This window comes from Condylura cristata, unplaced genomic scaffold, assembly GCF_000260355.1.
Source record: "Condylura cristata isolate star-nosed mole 26May11 unplaced genomic scaffold, ConCri1.0 scaffold00042, whole genome shotgun sequence".
NCBI classification, from domain to species: Eukaryota; Metazoa; Chordata; class Mammalia; order Eulipotyphla; family Talpidae; genus Condylura; species Condylura cristata.
Window position 1 is genome coordinate 3932343 of NW_004567143.1, and position 4022 is coordinate 3936364.

Genomic DNA, 4022 nt, shown 5'->3' on the forward strand with positions numbered 1-4022 from the left:
CCCACAGGCACACACACCCCACGCGCACATGCCCACAGGTACACGCTCCCCCGCGCGCCCACAGGTACACGCTCCCCCACGCCCACAGGCACACACACCCCACGCCCACAGGTACACACACCCCAAGCCCACAGGCACACGCTCCCCCGCGCGCCCACGCCCACAGGCACACACACCCCACGCGCACACGCCTCGCAGGTCACACGCACCCCACTGTACACACAGCAGGGCCAGGACGGGCCGTCTCCGGGCAAAGGCTGGGCTGGCGTGACGTGCGCACAGGTCCAATCCGGCCCCAGGCAGCTGGCGCCCCGCCTGGAGCTGAGATAAGGCCTCCCGCCCAGGGCCGGCGCTCAGGCTGCCTGGACACAGGCTCAGGGCCGCAGGGGACAGCAGTGCGGGTCCCCCGGCTCCCTCAGGTTGCTGGCCCAGCACTGCTGCCCCACGCCGGAGCCTCCCTCCTGAGGCCGGGCCGGGGCCTGGGGCCACCATGCTGCTTCCCGCCCTCCTCCTGGGGCTGGGCTGCCTGGCCCACGGGTGAGCAGCCCAGCCCGGGCCTCCTGCCCCCGCAGGGCCCTGTGGCAGCCACATTCCCTGCCCGGCTTCCCGCCCGAGCGCACCCCAGCCTGGCTGTCCCTGGGCGGGCGCCTCGGGCTGGGGTCGCAGGGCTGGGGGCGGGGCGGCCGCAGCTGTGCCCCTCGGCAGGCGGTGGTGTGAGCGGACCGAGACCGTGCTGGTGGAGGAGGAGGTGTCGCCCCGCCGGGAGGACCTGGTGCCCTGTGCCAGCCTGTACCACTACAGACGCCAGGGCTGGCGGCTGGCCCCTGCCCGGAGCGCGCCCGCCGGCCTCTGCCCCATCTACAAGTGAGCGGGCTGGGGCTGGCTGCTGCCCAGAGGGTGGGGTCGGGGCCTGGAACATGGGTCGTTGGGCCGCAGGGGAAGCAGACGCGGGGGAGGCCTGGCTGGGCTCCAGAAGGACAGTGTGAGAGGGGTTCACCCTGGTGAGGGCAGCGGCTCACCCCCCTCAGCCCCCCAAGAGCACTCGCGCTTTGCACGTGGGGAAATCCAGGCCAGAAGGGGACGGGGTGCGGAAAAGCCAGGGCAGTGGTTGACCGCTGTTCTGGGGCTGGGCGGGGCACGAGCGTCTTCTCCCTGTTCCGGGACCCAGGCCCCCAGAGACCCGGCCGGCCGCGCGGAACCAGACGGCGTGGGCTTGCTGCCCGGGCTGGGGGGGCACCGACTGCGCCTTGGGTGAGCGCCAGGGCGCCCGGTGTGTGGGGCCGCGAGGGGCCAGTGGGGCAGGCTGGGTCCGGAGGTGTGCCCTGCGCTCGCTCTACCCCACAGCCCTCGCCGACGCCAGCCCTCAGGGCCACTGCTTTGCCACGTGGCAGTGCCAGCCAGGGGCCGGCCCCACGGAAGCCCCCGCGGGGAGCCTGCAGGACTGCTGTGCCCGGCCGTGGGCACGCAGCTGGCGGGACGGCCACTCCGGGCTCTGCCTCCGCTGCGCCCGCCAGCGTGGCCCAGGTGGGTGCCCACAGCGGCCTGCGGCAGGCACGTGGGGCCGCTCCAGGCCGGCACCTCCACCTGCTGGGCTCCCACAGGGCCGGCGCCCACTCCCCTCTCCTCTCGGACGAGCTGCCCTGCCACCGGCCTGACCGTGGGCAGGCCCTGTTGACCGCCTCCCGCCCTGCTCGGAGCCCAGGGCTGGCATCCTCCGCCCTCCTGCCCCACACTCTGGGGCTCACGCTGGCCCGTCTCCCCAGGTGACGCCCCCTCCCCAGCCCCCCTGCGGCCCCTGGCAGGGGCGGTGGCCCATCTCTGGAGCCAGCACCAGCGCCCCTCGGCCACCTGCGCCGCCTGGTCAGGCTTCCACTACCGCACCTTTGACGGGCACCATTTCCGCTTCCTGGGCCGCTGCTCCTACCTGCTGGCGGGCGCTGCTGACTCCAGCTGGGCGGTCCACCTCACACCTCGGGGGCACTGCCCCCGGCCTGGGCACTGCCAGCTGGTGAGGGAGAGACAGGGGATGGCCACGGGAGGAGCTGGACTGGGAGGAGGACAGCCCCACTGACGGCCTCTTCCGCTGGGCCTCTCCCCCAAGGCCCGGGTGATGATGGGGCCCGAGGAGGTGCTGATCCAGGGCGGGGCAGTGTCCGTGAACGGGCAGCTGGTGCGTGAGGGCGAGTCTCGGCTGCTCCCAGGTAAAGGAGCTGGGGGCCAGGAGTCAGCTACCAGGGCAGTGGGGGGCAGGGGGGGGCCGGCTGCCGTCCACACCCACCGCACTGCTGTGGCGGCCAGGCCAGGAGGCCGTGCACTCAGCCCTTCCCCCCACAGCCCGGGCCTGCTGACCGCATCACAGGTGGCCTCGACCAGGCCCTCACCTCACTGTTCCCACCTGTTTCCCGGGGTGCAGTGTGGAGGAACTTCTGTGCTAATGATGGGGGGCTCTCCCCCAGCAATGTTGGTGCTGGCTGGGGCCCCTAGGGTGAAGTGGGGCTCCCTGTGGGTGTGCGTGTGTGCACATAGAGTCATGCGGGTGACTCTAGCTTACCCTCTCGGGGTTCCCAGCACCCGACTTCTCAGAGGTCTGGTAGCTGGCAAGCCGCACCCGGGGGTTCTCTCCAGCTTGGAATTCCTTGCCCTCCCCCGAGCCTGGTGTAGGTGGCAGCCTGGCAGCCTGGCCCTCCCCCTGCCCAGGACTGAGCCTGCAGTGGCAAGGGGACTGGCTGGTGCTGTCCGGGGGCCTGGGGGTCGTGGTGCGGCTGGACAGGTCCACGTCGGTCTCCGTTTCCGTGGACAGCGAGCTTCAGGGACAGACCCAGGGCCTCTGCGGGCTTTACAACGGCCGACCTGAGGGTGAGTGGGGTGCAGGCAGAGGGCAGGGGAGACTGGGCCCGGACCAGACCCTGCCTTCTCCTCCCAGATGACTTCCTGGAGCCCGGCGGGGGGCTGGCCGAGTTAGCTGCCGCCTTTGGGGATTCCTGGCGGCTCCCTGACTCTGAGGTGAGCACTCCTCTCTGCCCCCCCCAGCACCCCCCATCCCCGGCCTCCTAACACCCCAGCCGGCCTCTGCCTCCCCCTGCTGGCCTGTCCTCCGGAACAGGGCTGGCTCTCCCCTGACCTCAGGGGCGCTGAGGCAGGCACAGCGTCCCGTGGGAGCTGCGGGGGAACCGCTGCCCACACACACCCCTGCTGCCCGCCAACCACCCTGAGCTGACCTGGTCACCCAGCAGCTCAGCTTAACTAGCCCGCGCGCTCCCCTGACCCAGCCGGGCTCATCCGTTTGCTGACCCCACCGCCTGGCTAGCGGCTCAGCGTGGTGGCCCTTCTCCTGCTGTCCTGGTTAGTGTCCCTCACCCCTGCCCCTGGCCCGACACCAACTGTCCCCAGCCGGGGTGTCTGGAGGCGGTGGAGGCCGCCCAGAGCTGTGAGGAACCCCCGAGGGTCACAGAGGCGGAACTGGAGGCCGGCGGGCTGCAGACTGAAGCCCAGGACGTGTGCCGTCCACTGCTGCACGGCCCGTTCAGGGAATGCCACGCCCAGGTAGGGAGGATGCAGGTGGCATTGCACACTGCTGGGACTGGGCAGAACCGGGTGCTGCTACCAAGCTGCACCAGGCTGCAGGTGAAATCTGCCCCTGGGTTTGGTTTTGCCTCTGGGGCAGGAGAGGTCTCCCAGTGCTCTCCGAGGTCCCTCTGGGCTTCCTTGTATAAACGCAGCGGGCTAGAGGGGGTGGGGGTGGGCACGGGAAAGGGCTGGCAGGCTGAGGGGCTGTCCTTCCTGGCAGGTGCCCCCTGCTGCCTACCACGAAGCCTGCCTGTTTGCCTACTGCGCTGGGGCCTCAGCCAGCGGGGGGCCTGAGGCCCGGCGGGATTCCGTGTGCGCCACCCTGACACACTACGCGCTGGCCTGTGCCCAGCGGCACACCCCGGTGCGCTGGCGGAAACCCGGCTTCTGCGGTAGGGCCCCTGCCGGTTCCTCTCCCTGCCGCGCTCAGGCGGGCCCTCCCCACCCGGCCCCCC

The 4022-nt window shown here is 71.5% G+C and overlaps 1 protein-coding gene across 1 annotated transcript in view; it reads left to right on the forward strand.

Moving 5' to 3' along the window:
* Positions 1-490: 490 nt before the first annotated feature.
* The window catches only part of SSPO (SCO-spondin), a 48357-nt gene continuing 44825 nt past the window's right edge, over positions 491-4022 (forward strand). Inside the window, exons 1-11 of the mRNA XM_012733852.1 lie at positions 491-537; positions 706-864; positions 1169-1251; positions 1345-1524; positions 1764-2008; positions 2102-2201; positions 2698-2856; positions 2924-3003; positions 3391-3543; positions 3788-3959; positions 3998-4001. Of these exons, the coding sequence (XP_012589306.1) occupies positions 491-537; positions 706-864; positions 1169-1251; positions 1345-1524; positions 1764-2008; positions 2102-2201; positions 2698-2856; positions 2924-3003; positions 3391-3543; positions 3788-3959; positions 3998-4001 (1382 nt within the window). The remainder of the gene's footprint in view (positions 538-705; positions 865-1168; positions 1252-1344; positions 1525-1763; positions 2009-2101; positions 2202-2697; positions 2857-2923; positions 3004-3390; positions 3544-3787; positions 3960-3997; positions 4002-4022) is intronic.